This window comes from Zygotorulaspora mrakii, chromosome 1, assembly GCF_013402915.1.
Source record: "Zygotorulaspora mrakii chromosome 1, complete sequence".
Lineage (NCBI taxonomy): Eukaryota > Fungi > Ascomycota > Saccharomycetes > Saccharomycetales > Saccharomycetaceae > Zygotorulaspora > Zygotorulaspora mrakii.
Genome location: NC_050719.1, coordinates 286071 through 303321, shown reverse-complemented (window position 1 = coordinate 303321; position 17251 = coordinate 286071). Strand labels below are relative to the sequence as shown.

The window sequence follows — 17251 nt, the reverse complement described above, 5'->3', positions numbered from 1 at the left end:
ATGGCGAGCAACGTAAACGTGATACTTATGACGAAAGAAGTACTGCTAGCATAAATGGTGGTCGAAAAGCTCATTCGCATTTCATGGGGAATAGTCTGAGCGATGATGCAATTCATATTTTTGATGGCCACCAAGCTATAAACGTCCATTTTATGACTTTGGGGCACAATGTGAAAATGTTGGCAATATTCCTAGTTCGAGAAGAGCCGATAAGGCAACCCCCTCTGTATGTGACCGAAGCCACCTCCAACCCCGTAAAAGGTCTAATTTTACTTTTGATTTTTATGGGATTCAAAGATTCATTCTTGTTGGCCAAAATTGAAGGATCCAACTTCCTTCATTAGTTAGTGGATTTTTTGGCTATTTTTTTGATATTCTCATATACTTCATTTGAGGTCAAATTCGTCAGTTTATGTTTGGCCTCGTATTTCTCTCTCTCAAGCTTGTAATGCGGATCGCCCAAAAGCACTCTTAAATGCTTGTCAAAGTTTTCTTCCGGTATCATTTTTTGAGTAAGAGGGCATTTTATTAGATGTTTATGAGAATTATTGGCATTGGGTGATGCAGTATTGCGCCTCTTTAGTCTTGTTTCGCCCGCTGCTCTAATTTTACGTTTCCTTCCTGAAGGTTCGATATCTTTGTTGCTTACGTCCTTTTCTGAAGTCTCAAACAATTCTAACTCATTTCCTTGATCAATTCTTTTAATAGATAATTTGCTGAAATTTAGTGGCTTTGGTAACATCAGTTCAGGCTCCTGGCTAGTCGGAAGGGTGACGTTTGTCAAAACTTTGAAATTGGACCAATCAATTGCAGCAAATTGAATTTTATGTAACTTCAAGGTCTCGTCCTTTGCAGCTCGTACTTCTTTTTCATATTCTCTATACTCTCCTCTTTGGAAGCTCCTCTTAAGAATGATATTCTTGAAATCTTCCTTCTTCTTTAATTGAAACATAGGTGGTGCAAGAATATTGGCTTTAACTTGTTTGTATTGGTTTAAGAACTGTACAAAAGTGCTATTCAGTGCATGCCCTGGACATAAAAATCCAAACTTTGGGTCATCTTTGAATCGATTTTTCATCTTTTCCAGATAATCGGCCTTTTCGTTCGCTATGCAAAACCCAGCAGCAAGTTTGATAGCTTCTAAATCTCTACGAGCTACATTTTTGTCGTAGCTCATGAATGAAAATGCATAGGGTTCCTGCGGCACTTTCGGTTTCATATTTTCGAGAGGTTCAAGGTCACCTTTTGCAACATTAGTGCTTCGGGCTGTATTTTGTTCTCTTAGCAGATATTGATAGAATTCATGGTACTCATTGTCAGGGTTGACAAATGAGTATTTAGGATCATTCCTTTTTACTTCCTCTAGGATTGGACCGTTCTTTTTGACATATGAAACAGTTTGGATAATATCTTCTCTAATCTGCTCACTTCCTTGTCCGAGAGGCACCTTTAACCCATCTGGATAACTCATCACCACCTGACGATCGGATTTAGGAGTCGGTATAGGAAATATTTTGTGTATTGTTTTCTCTGCTCCCAAATGCTTTTTTTATAGTTTTTCAATCAGGTCTCATTGAAAGAAAGTTGGTTAGGAAAGCTCCATGCTAAAAAGCACAAAAAGGTCAACAGTTGAATATCGGAATTACAAAAAATATAGAGATTGCTAGCTAATGAGGTCATGGAGGATTTATTGAGGGTCAGAAACATAGTTATCAACATAGCGTCGAACCTCAATACAAGAGATTATGTGAATTTCCGACAAGTAAACAAAAAGGTGCATGACATACATCTTTCAGATGATACTGATAATGAAATATGGTCTCAGAAACTTCTTTTAATGGGTATAAAAAAAGAGCAAACTCAGATCGCAGAAAATCAGGAAGTGATACATGAGCTGGAATTTGACAACGAAAAGGAACTGGATTGTGTTACAATTTTTAAGGACATAAAAAGTTTCAGGGAAAAGGATGCGAAGAGGATATATATCAAGTTTTATCGGTGCTTTCAACCCTATTGCAATAAGTTAAAATCAAATAGTTTAGCACATTTTTTCCCACAAAAATATGATGATGATCCTCTCATTCAAGTCAAAATATTTAGCTATATCTCAAGGTATAACAAAGGAAACAAAAATGAGTTTGATGAATATCAAAAAATTGATCAAAATTTGAACATGTTGAAGGAGATATTCATAAACTCTGTCCTTCAAGAAATGGATGCAAATTTTGCTAAGGAGAATTACTCACAGGTAGGTAAATTTATTCAGGTCCTGCTACTATCGCATGAGGAGAGAAATGCCGTTGAGTTCTTTAGATCGAAAGCAGATCCCACTTTTGAAATGAATCTTCCAGGAAGTGTTTTCTATGATGATGAAACCTTGAATGAGAAATCTTTGGATGAAGCCTTAGAAAAAGTGAAAGATTTTTTGAACTCGAAAATAGAGCTAGTGGATACTTTATTTGCAGATACATATCCAGTAATCTTGGAGTTTACAGAAAGTTTTATACAAGAAAACTTTTTAGACTATATGAATGAACAATTTGGCAAGGAAGAATCTAGATTACAATACATGCCCGAAATGTACTCTAAAACTATGGCTAATGTTTGCGGAAAATTAAAGGCATCCAAAAATGGCGGAGAATTCTTCGGAAAAGTTGTGAAAGAATTCTTTGACATGTATTTAGAGCCGAAAATTGTAACTTATTTGGAATTTCAACCTAGAATTTTTCAAAAGTCAATAAGTAATAAGTTGGATCAATATAAGGATGAAGCAGAAGCCAGAGAAAAGGAACAAAACGAACAGATTTACAATTCTCTACGTGACCAGAGTGTAGAAAAGAATAATATAACAGATGATAAAAACGATTTTCTGAGCTCATTCACTAAAATATTCAAACTTACCAATAGCGAAAGGCAAAAGAATGCAGAACAATTACAATTAGCATACAATTTAAACTTGCTGAACAACAATCTACAAAATATCAAATCTCTGGTTAGTTTGGACCTTTGTTATAATATTGTTCAGCAGGCTCAAACATTAACAGATCAAATGTACACCTTTCATCAGATTGAAAAAATTGTCGGTACAATGAGAAGTCGATGTCAAGAAATATTCAAAATTCTTATAAATGAACTTGGGTGGAACCATATAAAGCCTGGATTTGAAAAGGCTACTGTGTTGCTTCAAAAGTATGACTCGAACGAAATACAGAGAGTAGAGTTGAAACTTGAGGGTGTGGAGACTCAGGTCGAACCACTCGTTCAATTTACCGAATTAATCAATATTGGAGATATTATACTTCAAATGATATCAATATTTTATAGAAACGAGCTGATTCAGAAATGCATAATAGATAAGAATCGTGATTTTCTCAACGATGTTGTCCAAGCCAAGAAAAATTTTGAGACGATGCTCGATGACTTTGTTGCCGAAGGCTTGAATATTGGTATAAATAAATTGATGGATGAAGTTGATTTTGTATTCAATACAATTCAGCTCCCTGACGATTATAATCCTAATACAAAGCAGGGTGAAGCAAGTTCGAAAGAGATCAAGCCAACACAATGTGCCCTAAAAAATATTGAACTTTTGAATAATCATGCATTTTTATTAACGGGGGCAACAGACAAAGGCACAATTGATGTTTACAAACAAGAAATTGGGGAAAGATTTTTTAATGAATTGGTTAAACATATAAAGAAAAGTCTTATTTCACCTGATGGTGCAATTTTCTTAATTTGCGATCTAAATTTATACTATGATTTTATTGCAACCAAGTTGAAGCAAAAACGAATAGTACCATTATTTGCAGCATTGAAAAACGTTGCTCAGTTATATATTATTTCAGGAAAGGATTCCAAGGAACTCGGGAAGATGATTTCTGACGTAGGGAGATTTCAAGGGATATTTTCGCAGGAAGAGGTATACGAATTTGTGGAAAGAAGAAGTGATTGGGTGCGCGTCAAAAGAGATGTCGAGAAGGTAATGTATGGATTAGGGGTAAAAGACTGTACCATTATGTAACAATCGATAAAAGCAACATACTTCTTGTTATGTCAACATATAGTTCTTTAAAATCCATGTAATTACTATCTTCTAATTCAATAATACCAGAAATAAAATTATTTAATCCATATGATTTAGCAGACTTTTTTAGTTGATATGTATATCATTTAGCAAGGAAGTGAAATACTTCTCGTCAGCTTCCCTGTAAAAAGCTAGAATAGAAAATTTTCACGTTATTCAATGCCAGATAATTGGTGCAATTATCTAAATCATAAGTTGTAAAATTATGAATGGTCTCATTATAGATGTTGCCAATCAACTCTACAGTCTTAAGGGTTGGTATTGATTCAATTAAATTCATGATATGAACTGATAATGTCAGTTTCAGATTCGTTTCGTTATTTGTTATAGATATATGGTGCAATTTCGTAAAATTCGGATTATTCAGAAACATTTTAAATCTTTCACTTATAATGAATGCATTTGAATATTTCAAAAACAAACTCGTAATCTTTTCACGACCAAAGTTCTCTAACTGAAATGGATAACACCATGTGCAATTTTCCAGGGATAAAGTGCTTAAATTGGGACACCATGAATCATTCTCTTCGAATGTTTCGATTTCGAAATTTGTCAAAGTTAAATGTTTTAAGGCTGCAAACGGACTGACATGCTCCAAATTGAATATCGAACCTGGTCGTACCGTATGAATGCTGAGTTTTTCTAGACGACTTCCAACAGCTGAGTATTTGAAAAAGCTACTAGAGCCTGCTGTTTCAAGCGTTAAACTCTTCAAGTTTGGAAGCCTGCTGCTGGAGAATAGTTCTGCAAATGGGAAAGTCCATTCATTTTTTGAGCAACTATCGACTAATCGAAGTCTCTCTATAACATAGGGGTCTCTTGCTATCACGGGCATTTTACATAGTTCCCAATTGTTCATCAGGTCTCTCCACGATACCTTCGTGTTTGCAAACAAATACGGTTGCAATACTGACCGTATTCTCTTAGAAGTGCTCGCCAGTATGATGAGATCTGTTCTAGAAATATAGCGCAAAATGTGCAAAATGAGTTCATGTGGCAACAATTCAAAAAGCACAAGGGAAACATAAAACTTTTGAATCTTGCGTGTCGATGCCGGGCTCTGAGAGTAAGCATGTCGGTCAAATGTGGATCGTTTCATATTCTACCGTCAGCACCAAGCGAGGACGAAGAGCTGTACACCACGAGAAGCGCAATTTCTGTTGTTAAGGTCCACTGGAAAACGGCGTCTAGTACATCAAAAAGTATATCACCGAACGTCTAATTCACAGTGAAGTTTGTGCTAATTAGTCGTATCCTATCCGTTCGATAACGGAGGGTGCGATTTTCCCAAAATGCAGTGATAAGAATTAAAAAAATCGAAACACAGACAAAAATCAGGGCGAACGCGTAAAAGGAACTCATGAATGAATTACATCTGACACGTCAAGGAACTGCTGGAACTTCTCCAGCTCTTCTAGTAGTCGCTCTTCGTTGCCATCACGTTCGTAATTGATCATTGATGAGATCTTGGCTATGGGTTCTATCTTTGACGTTGTATCAAGAGAGATTTGCCCGGTCTCGCCGTCCTCACCTTCACGCGTTCCGGTCTTGACCAGAAAGGTTTGGTAGCCATCTGAACCAAGAAACTTCTTGCCCACAATTTTCCTGCCTCTGATATGTCTCACGCAGAGCTTTTCACCGTTTAGCGAGTCGTCTTCTTTCCTTTTCAGCGTTAAATCGTCCTCGTTGTCGCAGTGAAAATTGTCGACAAATTCTTCGGTAGCTCCATTGTATCTGACTTTGCAGGGTATGAAGTGTGCTGTATACTCGGTCATGATAACTCCAGGCCGACCTGACGTTCTATTATGAAAGACACTCGAAGTTGAAGGCGATGCTATTTTTTCAGAAGAAGTTGAAAACAGAAAAAAACACGCAAATCGCTAAGTAATTACATCAGTAGCACTGATACAGAAGAGACGTGGACTAGAGTTTACAAGTTAAAGATATGGTACAACAAGCACCCTACCTGCTAGGGAAGTACTGGGACCCGGTATTTGCTATCGTTGTGGGTACGTTGAGCTATTATTCCTACGAAAGAAAGGTCGGCAGACCAGAAGGCCATAGATTGAATGACCTGATTCGGAAGCGTTTAGCGGGCAAAGAGGCACAATAAGACGGAAGTTTCATTCCTGACTGGTGTGATATCAAGAATCCGCCGGAGATACCTGTTCTATAGTGTACAAATATTTGTAAATATACTTTTAGCAAATACCAGGAGTTCAAGCAATCTGAAAGTAGAGTAATCTCGACGTCGAGAAATCCGAACACTATGAAAACAATGGAGAAACAAAGAGCCTAATTAATCCTTTTATTTTGACTTTTAAGATTAGTATATCAAACGTAATTGCAACATGGCTTTCTTTCGCCACGAGCGGCACCGAGAAAATGGCACTGAGCAAGGAAAATAAGAGGGAGAACCAATTGATATTGGAAGACAGGTGCTGATGTAACGTACTTCACCTTCCAATGTGCCTTTCCAAGCGCATTATACAAACAGTTATCGTTTCTGTGCGATTTTCATAAGCATCTTATTCTGACGGAAAAAGCGGCGCCTGTAGAAAAATGCGCATCAATCGATAGATCGATGTGATTCAATGGAATTTGTCAGGGCGAATTCGCAGCACCAAAAACCGCTACTATAGATGAAATGGCTAGAGCACGGTTTAATCGTCCTAAGTTAATTGTACTGTCAGTTGATTCTTCAACAAAAAGATTGAGAGCACAAAACGGAAGAGTCTCCAAAGCGTGCGACTTATGTCGAATGAAGAAGAAGAAATGTGATGGTTTACAGCCCTGTAGTCAATGTAAGCCGCATAAGGTAGCTTGCACATACAGTGGAAAGTGTAACAGAGGCTCAGCAGCAAGTTTAAGTTCCGGTGCCAGAGAAACTGGTAGAACGAGATCTCCAATGATCAAAAACCTAGTTGATGAGAGGAGCGGACCCTTATCGCCTGCATTAGTCAAGAGATTCACTAGGGGTGGATCGACCGATGAGGATAATAGTGTTACAATCGCGCTACCGGAAAAGGAAGTGGCATTGAAATTGATTCAGAAGACATGGGATAATGTATGCGTCCTTTTCAGATTTCTGTATCGTCCCTCGATCTTTGCGACGGTTGATGAACTGTATGACAGTTGGGATCTTTTGCAGTTAAGTACTGTACAGGAAAAAGAGTTGTCACTAATATATTCTGTTATGGCAGTAGGGGCACTCTTCACGCGAAGGGATTTGGATAAGACCGACGTTGCGAAAAGAGATTTTTATGAAGATGAAGGGTATAACTATTTTGTGACAGCGCAATCACTAATTAATATCACTAGCATCAATGACATATATTCAATTCAAACCATGTTTATGCTTACCATGTTTTTACAATGCTCGGGAAATCTAAAGAAATGTTATTCTTATATTGGTATAGCTTTACGAGCGGTAATCACAGAAGGTTTGCATAGGAAAAATTCGTTAGTTGGGCCCACGCCTATTGAAGACGAAACAAAGAAAAGACTTTTCTGGTCAGTTTACAAAGTTGATGTCTACATGAGCTGTGTCTTAGGGCTTCCACGATCTATCTCTGACAGTGCAATAAACCAGGCATTTCCTAATGACGTCGATGATGAAAGAATTACAGAGGAGGGAATCATGATTCAAGAATTTGGTAAGATAAGTTCATGTGGTATGAATAACGAACACACAAAACTGATGCTAATAATGGCACGTATCCACGAGAGCTTGTATCCAGTTTTAAAGTGGGATGAAAAGACTTACATGAAGATTATCAATTTTCAAGAACAATTAGATCAATGGCTTTTGAAGTTACCAGTTCAATTGCATCCAAGTTACGGATTTTACGATGAGAAAACAAAAGACTACTACTACAAACCTAATAGACTATTATATCTGGACTACCTTTTGACAAAGATTATACTGCACAAACCGTTTATTCACTATATTTCCATCGATGCAGGAAAGTCATCAATTTACGAATTTCAACATTCAATGGCAAAAAATTGTATTCGAGTAGCACATGAAGTTATAGATCTTTCCAATCAAATGATCGAAAACAATTTATTGAGCGGCAGCTATTGGTTTTCCATTCATACCATTTTTTTCAGTGTGACTTGTCTGATGTTTTACCAACACCAAATTAATTTGGGTCTAATTGCCAAGAAGGATAGCATTGTTGAAAAGAATTGTGATCTTGGGATACGAAATTTATTAAAATTGAAAGATTCAACTTCTGCTGGTCAACGCTCTTTTATCGCATTGAATTCTATTTTTAAGGAATTCAACAAAAAAACCACAGACGCTTATCTTAGAGTTATGGCAAATTTAAATGCACAAAATGCGCATGATCAAGAAAGGGAAATGATATCAATCAGGCAAATTCAACCCCCGATCAAGGAACATGTTCCAGTTTCATCATCCACCTCGGACCCACCTGGTATCACTGATGAGCTCTTGGATCAATTATTGATGGATTTTGATATACCGATCAGTAACATTCTGCCGGACTTTGAACTGACTTCCTTTTTCCCAAAACCAAATGATGATTATAGTTTGTCATAGATTTATAGCATATTATACGGACACTTTTTTATTTTTAGGTAACTAAAATTAAGTTTCAGAGAAAATGGTAAAAAAAGATAAAAGTAGGTCGTGGAGAGTTACGGAAATGGTTTAAAAAACACTTAGGACAGTAAAACGATCATCTGGGGCTTATTCTTACAAGCGATAGTGCATGCTACTATGATTCGATGTCGTGAATTTCTAAAGTATATAGAGAAAACTATGTAGAAAGAATGTTTTCTTCGCCGTTGTCGATAGTAACTTGGTTAGACATTGATGATAATACTATGATATTCAATTATAGAGATATATAATTCCTTGGTTTCCTATATCATGAAGTGAAATAAAACTGAATGAACTTGGATTAATATCTGGAAAATATGTCAGTATTTATACCTAACATTTTGCACTTGTTGAACCATAAGAGAGGACGACGAGTGAAGAATTTTCATCGTCATCACACCATTTCTAGTCCCATAGAATCCACAGTACAACTGTTATTTCATGTTCCATGCCATAGACTCCTTCGTAGCCAGACTCCTGAGTTGTAAACGTCTCGTGATAGATTATCATCCGATATCTTTCCAGTATCGATTGACATTCTGTTAGGGCTTCATCTGACTTCGTTTATTTTGTTTTACGGACCAATTGTCTTATTTCTGATGCTTATAAGTCATCTCTTTAATATATCTTACAATATCGATATATATTTCAACAAGAAGAATTTAATCAGATTACATTATATATTACTATAAGCTTTTTATTGCTTTAGTTTATTACAAGCAGAGGAAAGTCGCCACAGGAGTATTACTAGGGATAAGCACTAGGATAACTCCGAGCAGTCATCTATAGGTTATTCAGTTAATTGAATTAGAGCTCAACGAAAAAATACATCAAATATTTTGAGTATGATCACGTAAATTCAGTAATTAATGTAAAATTTCTTTTGTTTACGTAATAAAAGGGCGCAAGTGGTTTAGTGGTAAAATCCAACGTTGCCATCGTTGGGCCCCCGGTTCGATTCCGGGCTTGCGCATTTTTAATTTTTTTTTTCAAAACTAAAATTCATACTTCAGAATTATATACTCTTCATAATTCTTAGACGATGCTGCCTTGCTTTGTATATTGATTTTAACTCCTAGATACTTATCAGTTAGGAATATGGAGGAAGAAGGTTACTCTTTGTTTTTAACGTAGAATGTGATAAATAGTAGTGATATTGTTATTAAGTGCGACGTTAAAGTTACGAAGATTACAATTAATATCGAATACTCTTCAATTTGAGGAGCGCCTTAATCAGAAGTTGAGTACGTACATAATATACTGTACTGGAAGGTGTAGTATCAGTGTAAGTAGATGTCACTTATTGAAATAGTTAATTCATCCACTACAAAGAGACATGATCTGCTTAATTGGGTTACCTTAAAAATTCAAATAGCGGTTCAATTCGAATCGACAGATGATGGGTCAGCACAAATGAAGATTGCAGCAGATATAGCAGATCAGATTTGTCTCTTTATTAGGTACCTTTCAGATCTGGAAGATTTAAGTGTCATAGAATCCCATTTTATTTGGATGAGATTGTCTCAATTGCATCTGATCTGCTTGAAACACTTGGAAAAGGAACAATCAGAGAAAATCTTTGATTCAGCAGAATTAATGATAAAAGTTCTGTCTGAGGACGATGTGTCTATAGATAATGAGAACAAAGAGAATGGAGAGGATAGGAAGAAGAGGAAAAAGCCAAGCAAGAAAAAAATGTACAGATATTCGGCGGCGAAGGAAGTTGCTTGTATTGTACTGATCCAGCTTTTCGAAGTCTTCGGTAACCAATTTTCGTCCCTAGTTCCTCTTTTATTTGGTACAATATTTAAGAACTTGAAAAAAGTGTTGGAGAAAAGTAAATATATGCATGCCACATTCATGACTTCCCTGATACAACTTGTCAATGTAATGGTTAGAAATGGCAATCAGGCAGAATTTTTCACGAATTACTTTTCAAAATTCTCTAAAATTTCGAAAAACATGTTCGAAGGATTTTATTCAGATAAACTCGATTTTCCTGTAAATTTTGTGTCTGCTGTTATGGAACTGTGGTCAATGCACTTTAGAGAGGAGTCTTTCATTAAAAGTCACGTTACAGATCTATCTGCTGCCATTTATATGAGATATTCAGAAGGAGAATTAGGCTCTTATGGTTTCACTAATGATAGAACGCGACCCAGTACCGCAAAATCACTTGCTGAAATACTTTTTGATTATTACTATGTCAAGAAAATCATTTCTTTGAAAGAAATATGGACCCTTTATGCAAGGATTTTTAAAAACTGTGCCTCAAGAGACATACAAGTGGGTACATTTGAGTCAATAATACATTTTTATGGATTATGTTCGACAACTGATTGTACGTTTCTTGATGGGTCTAGTTATCTCGTGGCTTTCAGAACATTGGCCCTTGAGGTTTTTGATACTGATGAGATCAAAAATGAAGGTATGCATATACTCTACAGGATTCTCAGATATTTTGACCTTATGCACGATATCTTGCTACCCAGAATTGGCGACTCTTCCAGGACGCAAATGCTTTTCAACATTATGGGATCAGAAAATGAAGAAAAAACATCTGAATGTGCAGGAAATGTGCTCTTTGTTAATTCCAAGCCAGACAGTCAATGGTTTAACATAGCACAATTAGGGCTCGCAAAGCGCTTATTATTAGAGCTTTCTTCCTCTTTTGGAAATGAACAACACCACATTAGTCAGATCAAAAGAAAGTTGACTGAATTGAGTACATGCGACGTATTTTGCATCCGTATCCATGCGAATGAAGCATTGAAAGTTTTTTTAACCAACTTTCCGGAATTAATATCAGAAACAATTGAATCTTCTCTTGATTCTTTGCAACAAAGTTTTAAGCAACTTGAAAAGTATCCATTCGCTGTAAATCATGGACATGCCCTGATTATTGCGAGCATGATAGAAAAGTCAGACAAAGATTATGTTTCATACGAGCTAGTGATGAGGATAACTATTTTTGCCACCTCTTTCATAAAGAACCACACTACATCCACTTCATCCATTCTATACTATAAGGGCTTGATATGCTGGATACTTCTAATTGGTCTTGTAAATTATAATGATGAGCAATATCTGGCGATGCAGTCATCACAGCTTTTTTTGTTTTGGAAAGTACTCCTTACACATACTTTTGGATATCGTGAGGAGGATGAGTTGTATAGAAATCTAGAAATAAGAAATCATGCACTTACCTGCCTGCTCACATACCTAGGTAACTCAAAAATGGATAAGGAGGTAGCCAAGCAAATTTCATATTTACTGATAAAATGCTCTAATTTTAACCACTCCATTAACCTCAAATCTACTAATATAGACAAGGCACTCCTCATAAACGAGCACCGTATCCTTCAAATATATTTGCGATTGCATGAATTCATCAAAAGAGATTTTAACAGTTCGCTGCTGATCCTAATTGTAAAAAATTTCTCTGACCCCAATCTTTATATCGAAGCATCACAATCAATGTTGGACAATATAATAGGTGTGACCGAGAAAAATACTTCTTTGAAGGAAGCATCCAGGGAAGAAAGTTTTCTGGAAAATACGGTGGAAACTGTCTTACATTTGAATGATGGATTCGCTTTTGGAATATCCAGTAAGATAGCTCTCTCTGAAATTCAAGAGCTTAGTATTAAAATCCCTCAGAGGTGTGACAGGGAAACGAGTGGAGCTTTACCTTCAAAGAAGGACTCTTGGTACCATCCATTGGAAAGGGAAATAACGAAACCAATAACACCAATATTATCTCTCGACTATTTAATTATGCTCTATGGGCGCGGCCATTATACGGCTAAGGATGAATACTCTCCAAAAATCACAACCTCGCTTGTTGATTCTTCCATGGAAATCTTTTCTCTCACCTTTCCTTATATAAATGGAAAGATACAGTACTCTGTGATAGAAAGTTTGAATGTGTCATTGTTTTCAAAACTGACAACTCCACTTAGAAATGTAGCCGTCGCCGCGAACGTTTGTGTTGCGATCAACAGTGCACTGAATATTATTGTCGAGAAAGAGCTTGGTATTGATGTGTCCGTCGGTCAACTTCTAATTGATTCGCTCAAGAAAATTGAGTATTATAAAGATTCTTACTTAACAAGGATCAAGGCTGACTGTGTTGGGTTAATATGCATGGCAGTAAGTTGTGGGGAAGCAGGCTCAGAAAGAATGGAATTTGTATCTACTCAGATCAGAATTCTTGTTAAAAACGTTGTTGATATAGAGGAGCCATACAAGCGAGTTCTCTATGCTCTTTCTCTGGTTTCGATATACAGGTATAATGCACAAAATTCTTCATTCAGCGCAATATATGAAGTTATATTTGCTTTGATTCAAGACCCCCACCCTGTTGTTCACGTTTGGTCGCTAAAAGCTATGCATATTTTGTTGGAGAGACATTTTTCTATAGACACATCAACAGCTGCTAGATTATTGGGGACCGTTGAATCTGTTACTTCAGACCCTTCTTATGGAATTTACTGTTCTTCAATTCTGCAGCATAACTACAATAACCAGTTTAATTCTCACATCGTCGTGGGCCAGATAACAGAGACATTGACAGAAATACTCGGGCCTAACATAATTGAGCTTGATGAAAGTTCCTTATGCTCGTATAGAAATCTCGTCATTGCTGGTCTAACTTCTAACGATTTAACTGCTCAAAATATTAGTCTTTCAATTTTTGAAATGTTAGCAACTTTTAAGCTCAAGGGTATTGTGGCTGATGAGGTTTTCATGGCCTGCGCGAAGTCTATGATTGATGATGCTATAGTTACTGTATTTGGTTCTTCATACGTGAATTGCAGATTTACTGGTAGCACTGAAATTTTCTCTAACGATTCAAGTCTGTCGTCGTCTGTTCATTGCTTTGGTTTATTTACGGAATTGATAAGATTACAAAGAGAAAGCTTGATAACACGAGATATAGATATTGCTAGTTGGAGATATCTGGACTTGTATCCGACTTCAGAAGCTGTCATTGGTTTTTTATTTACGTGGATAGAACAAAGCTGTGAATTGAACGAAAGATGGTTCGATAAGCTGTATCTTTTTTTTAATATGGGTGAAAGAAAGCTCTTTAGCTCATTATACAAAGAATTCAGTTCTATATTACAAAGGAAGGGAATCAGAAAAACGGCTGAAAAAGAAATTCGTGGAGAAGAGGAAAAGGCCATTGCGGACTCGGATACCAATATTTCCTCGGTACATGTTGACTTTTCATCAGATAGTATTCATTGGGGAGCAAAAAAAGCAGTTCTTGCTTTTATCAAACTTTTGTGCATCAAATCTCAGAAAAAAAGATCATTATTCAATTTGTTGAGTAAGAGACTACCTGAATTAATTAAAATTTCTTTTCAAGCGTCCGTCAGTAAAGTAGTTTCCATGCAATTACTGGGCTTGGAAATTTTAAGCCTACTTCTCAAGCAGTGGGCCAAAGTGAGTGACCCAGAGAACCCGAACAATTCGATTTTGGGGATAGAAGAGGCTCAGATTACTAGTGCGTTGATGCCCGCATTTGATGCTGAAAGTGCACCAGACGTGGTCGTTTCTGCCATTAATGTTTGTGCAGAATTCTTGTCATCAAACATAGCACCGCTTGAAAGAGCTAATCGTGTTTCTCATATAATGGTAAACTTTTTAGAAGTTTACAATAATAAAAGTTCCTCGATCAAAATTGGAGATACCCATATACTAACTCAGAAGGCAAAGCGGAAGATAGAGTTGGCAGTCTTGGATGGATGGTCTAAGCTTGTTCAAAATGCCCTTGTGCAGCAAAATGAAAAACTAATAGAGTTCACGAGGAGATACTGGGAAATTCTTGTTCCCCTATGGATCATCTCTTTACGAGAATACGTAATGGTGAAATACGAAAAAATTGAAATTGAGATGGGGCTTCATGAGGACTGCAAAAGCTCGTTATATGAATCTCGGAGTACGAAGATAGAACTTTATGACGGCATTTGGCTGAATTTTGCAATTGCTCTAGGTTCGATTCTTGAGAATGATAGTTTTCTCATTTCAAGTTGTCTGAACGAGGAAGAAGCGGACAGTTTCATGTTCGTATTACTTACTCAGTGTTTTGAGGATATAGCTAAGCATCTTGATGACCACGAAATTAAAATGAAAGTTTTACCGGCCATGCATAATATATTGAAATGCCATATCTCTTTTGATAATATATTTGAAGATGATGCTAACGCGGAGATTGTTGGAATTCTTGACCGTTTGATTGTCATGGGCGATAATGAAGAGAAGTATGAGCTAGTCAATATTATTAATGACTTGATAGGGGGATACACTAAGAAATATAATACTCATGAAACATTCTTACCAGGAATTGACAAACTATACGAGCTACTGAGGTTACTCCTAATTCCTATTTCTGATTTAATTCCATCTATAAAATACAATTTTGAAGACCCCGAAGACATGCCAATGGTGAAACTAGATGACACAGATTTGAGACTTTTGAGGCATACTTTTACTGTGCTGGAAAACAATGTGAGTAAGTTTGACGAAATGTTCAAGGAGGATCTCTATGCATGCATGCTTTACATAATGGGCAGAATCTATGAGGACAAGAATAGAGATATTGTTGTTCCGCTGGTACTTCCTTTTTTGAAATCGATTACGGCAGATTTAAAAACAATGAAGCACTGTATGAATATGATGAAGGTTTTTTATGAAGCGGTAAAAGCCCCCTTATTTGATAAGATAAATGGAGAAAACGAGTTGACGACACTTCTGATACTATTAACCAATGGATTTGTTGACTTCTCTTCACAGGATTTGGAAAGAATTGTAAACGTATGTGTTGTTGGTATTTTTACCTTAAAAACGAATGCGATTGCAACTGAAGGATTGAGGAATGTAGTTATGAATATTAATAAGAATCCGATTTGTGGGTTTTTGTTCAAGAAAGTTCTGAAGAATGTAGAGGGAAGAATAAATGCTGATACTACAATAGAGATATGCAGAAGTATAATGTCAGTCGTTATGACCTTCGCGAAGAAAGTGAAAGCCGAAAATCCAGACAAATCGAAACAAGCGTTCGCTCTATGTTTGAATTTGTCTTTGTTATGTTGTGACATATCCTCCAGTGATGCTGATCAACTTGTTGTTGATAGTGCGATTGAACTAATCAGCATTGATTCAAACGTGTTCAAAGAAGTACTGCAAAATTTCGTGCCAGAGTCGCGGAAAACCAAGATTGGACACATTATGGAGAATAGTTCTCAAATTAGCACTTTCAATGGAAAAGGATACGAGGAAGAACATTTAACTTTGAAAAGTTTTAAGTAATTGATTATCAATTTCAATATGTAATTTTCACCAAGTCTGGGCCGCGCGCGAACTTTAAGTTTATGAAAAATAACAATCGACGGTCGTTTTCAAAATAATATATAATAGTAAATAGTGCTTTAACGTATGTTTTCGACGGTTATAGGGCACAAAGTCTCAATTTATAGCAGTCAATGAGTCTTAGAAATGTGGCATTCGGATTAAGTGGTATTGGCATTGGTACTGGTTTTGCCTCATTTTTTTTTGGAAAATCATCACCATCGTCATCTCAAGTTCAAACGCCGTCGTCTTCACAAACTGTTGGGTTTCCTAAAGGTCCAAATGGAACCATAAACGCAGTAGGATCAGATATCAATCCTTCTGAGTTTTTTAGGTATGGGTTTCCAGGGCCCGTTGCTGACGTCGAGAGTAGAGAAGAATTCATCTCTTGTTACAATAGACAGACTAGAAACCCTCATTGGGTGGTCGAACATATAACGAAAGAATCTCTTGCAGCTAAGAATGGGGATAGGAAAAACTCCTATTTCATTGAAGACGAAAAAATACCAGAAATATTTAGGGGAAGGCTCAGAGATTATTTTAGATCTGGTTATGACAGAGGCCATCAAGCACCCGCAGCAAATGCCAAATTTTCTCAGAATGCGATGAACGAAACTTTCTATTTGACAAATATGTGCCCACAAGTTGGCGAAGGCTTTAATAGAGATTATTGGGCCCATTTAGAGTATTTTTGTCGACAGTTGACTGAAAGTTACAATAGTGTTCGAATTGTAACGGGTCCACTTTATTTACCAAAAGTGGACCCCGTTGATGGTAAAACTAAAGTGTGTTATGAAGTCATTGGTACTCCGCCGAATATTGCTGTGCCTACCCATTTTTTCAAGTTGATTGTTGGTGAAAAACCGGTCAAGAATCCTAGTTCGGAAAGTATATCTATTGCAGCCTTTGTTCTTCCTAACAAACCAATTTCGAATGAAACAAAGTTGACCGATTTTGAGATACCTGTTGATGCGCTAGAGAGGAGTGCAGGCCTTCAGTTTTTTCAAAAGGTTCCTGAAAATAGAAAGAAACCTCTTTGTAAAGAAGTTAGATGTCAAATTACTGTTAGAGAATTTCAAAAAGCCCTACCACCTCCAAAATCTTTACCGTCTCTTCCAGCTCCCAAATAAGAAGGCTTTCATTTCGATCCTGATGTAAAACATATGATATAGCTTAAA

At 36.7% G+C, this 17251-nt stretch overlaps 8 protein-coding genes and 1 non-coding gene across 9 annotated transcripts; 6 read left to right on the top strand and 3 right to left on the bottom strand.

The window, feature by feature from the left end:
* Positions 1–340: 340 nt before the first annotated feature.
* PRP21 (Prp21p) lies at positions 341–1471 on the bottom strand (the record flags this gene model as incomplete). Its single annotated transcript, XM_037286043.1, has 1 exon — positions 341–1471. One exon carries the CDS (start codon positions 1469–1471, stop codon positions 341–343), a length of 1131 nt encoding a protein of 376 aa, XP_037141938.1.
* A 207-nt stretch (positions 1472–1678) lies between these two features.
* Positions 1679–4024, top strand: RCY1 (Rcy1p; the record flags this gene model as incomplete). The annotated part of the gene is made up of 1 exon (XM_037286042.1): positions 1679–4024. One exon carries the CDS (start codon positions 1679–1681, stop codon positions 4022–4024), a length of 2346 nt encoding a protein of 781 aa, XP_037141937.1.
* Positions 4025–4199: 175 nt separating this feature from the next.
* HG535_0A01460 (F-box protein) lies at positions 4200–5186 on the bottom strand (the record flags this gene model as incomplete). Its single annotated transcript, XM_037286041.1, has 1 exon — positions 4200–5186. One exon carries the CDS (start codon positions 5184–5186, stop codon positions 4200–4202), a length of 987 nt encoding a protein of 328 aa, XP_037141936.1.
* Positions 5187–5445: 259 nt separating this feature from the next.
* Positions 5446–5862, bottom strand: HG535_0A01450 (uncharacterized protein; the record flags this gene model as incomplete). Its single annotated transcript, XM_037286040.1, has 1 exon — positions 5446–5862. The coding sequence occupies one exon, from the start codon at positions 5860–5862 to the stop codon at positions 5446–5448; it is 417 nt and encodes a 138-aa protein (XP_037141935.1).
* Positions 5863–6032: 170 nt separating this feature from the next.
* NCE101 (Nce101p) lies at positions 6033–6200 on the top strand (the record flags this gene model as incomplete). Its single annotated transcript, XM_037286039.1, has 1 exon — positions 6033–6200. One exon carries the CDS (start codon positions 6033–6035, stop codon positions 6198–6200), a length of 168 nt encoding a protein of 55 aa, XP_037141934.1.
* A 534-nt stretch (positions 6201–6734) lies between these two features.
* Positions 6735–8654, top strand: HG535_0A01430 (uncharacterized protein; the record flags this gene model as incomplete). Its single annotated transcript, XM_037286038.1, has 1 exon — positions 6735–8654. One exon carries the CDS (start codon positions 6735–6737, stop codon positions 8652–8654), a length of 1920 nt encoding a protein of 639 aa, XP_037141933.1.
* A 965-nt stretch (positions 8655–9619) lies between these two features.
* HG535_0Atrna1G lies at positions 9620–9690 on the top strand. Its single transcript has one exon. It is a non-coding gene; the product is annotated as a tRNA-Gly (tRNA).
* A 320-nt stretch (positions 9691–10010) lies between these two features.
* On the top strand, positions 10011–16034 carry LAA1 (AP-1 complex accessory protein LAA1; the record flags this gene model as incomplete). The annotated part of the gene is made up of 1 exon (XM_037286037.1): positions 10011–16034. One exon carries the CDS (start codon positions 10011–10013, stop codon positions 16032–16034), a length of 6024 nt encoding a protein of 2007 aa, XP_037141932.1.
* Positions 16035–16207: 173 nt separating this feature from the next.
* Positions 16208–17203, top strand: NUC1 (ribonuclease; the record flags this gene model as incomplete). The annotated part of the gene is made up of 1 exon (XM_037286036.1): positions 16208–17203. The coding sequence occupies one exon, from the start codon at positions 16208–16210 to the stop codon at positions 17201–17203; it is 996 nt and encodes a 331-aa protein (XP_037141931.1).
* Positions 17204–17251: the final 48 nt, after the last annotated feature.